Source organism: Haliaeetus leucocephalus, unplaced genomic scaffold (genome assembly GCF_000737465.1).
Source record: "Haliaeetus leucocephalus isolate CR32 unplaced genomic scaffold, Haliaeetus_leucocephalus-4.0 Scaffold946, whole genome shotgun sequence".
NCBI lineage: Eukaryota > Metazoa > Chordata > Aves > Accipitriformes > Accipitridae > Haliaeetus > Haliaeetus leucocephalus.
The window spans coordinates 1-716 of NW_010973382.1; the positions used below are offsets into that span (position 1 = coordinate 1).

General features: G+C 42.6%; 1 protein-coding gene across 1 annotated transcript; it reads left to right on the forward strand.

The window, feature by feature from the left end:
- Window positions 1–6: 6 nt before the first annotated feature.
- LOC104842097 (arylacetamide deacetylase-like 4) lies at window positions 7–639 on the forward strand (the record flags this gene model as incomplete). The annotated part of the gene is made up of 1 exon (XM_010584195.1): window positions 7–639. A coding segment is annotated over one exon (633 nt), but the record flags the coding sequence as incomplete, so codon positions are not given.
- Between the last annotated feature and the right edge of the window lie 77 nt (window positions 640–716).

A 716-nucleotide genomic window follows, 5' to 3' on the forward strand; every position in this document is an offset into this window, starting at 1 on the left:
GGCAATCTAGCAGCTGCTGTTAGCCAGACCCTTGCTGGTAGATCAGACCTCCCCAAACTACGGGCTCAGATCTTGATCTACCCAGGCCTTCAGGCACTGGACTTCAATTTACCATCCTATCAGCAGAATCGGGGAGTCCCTCTCTTATTCCGAGAACGTGCCGCTTTCTACATGTTACAGTACCTAAATGGGAATGCATCAAATCTGGAAGAGGTCTTGGAGGGTTCCCATATTCCCATAGATATTAAATTAAATTATAGGAAGTGGGTGAGTCCAGATAACATCCCCGAAAAATTTAAGGTCAGAGGCTACAAACCACATGTGCTTCTTGACTGTACAACCGAAGTTTATGAGACAATGAAAAGATTCTGTGAGCCCAACCTGTGTCCGCTGTTAGCTGAAGATGCTCTTATTCAGCAGCTGCCTGAGACTTTCATGTTGACTTGTGAGTATGATGTGCTGAGGGATGACGGCTTGCTTTACAAGAAGAGACTGGAGGACAACGATGTTCGAGTGACCTGGTACCACCTCGAGGATGGATTCCATGGAATCATAAATTCATTTAACAATGACTGGTTTTCATTTTCATCTGGAAAAAGGGGTCTTGACAATATTATGAACTTTCTAAAAAGCTTATAGAAACAATTTTCTTTCCTTCTGTAAGAACTGCCAATTTTCTGTGGTCTTTTATGCTTCTAAATTCCATATAAGAGGTT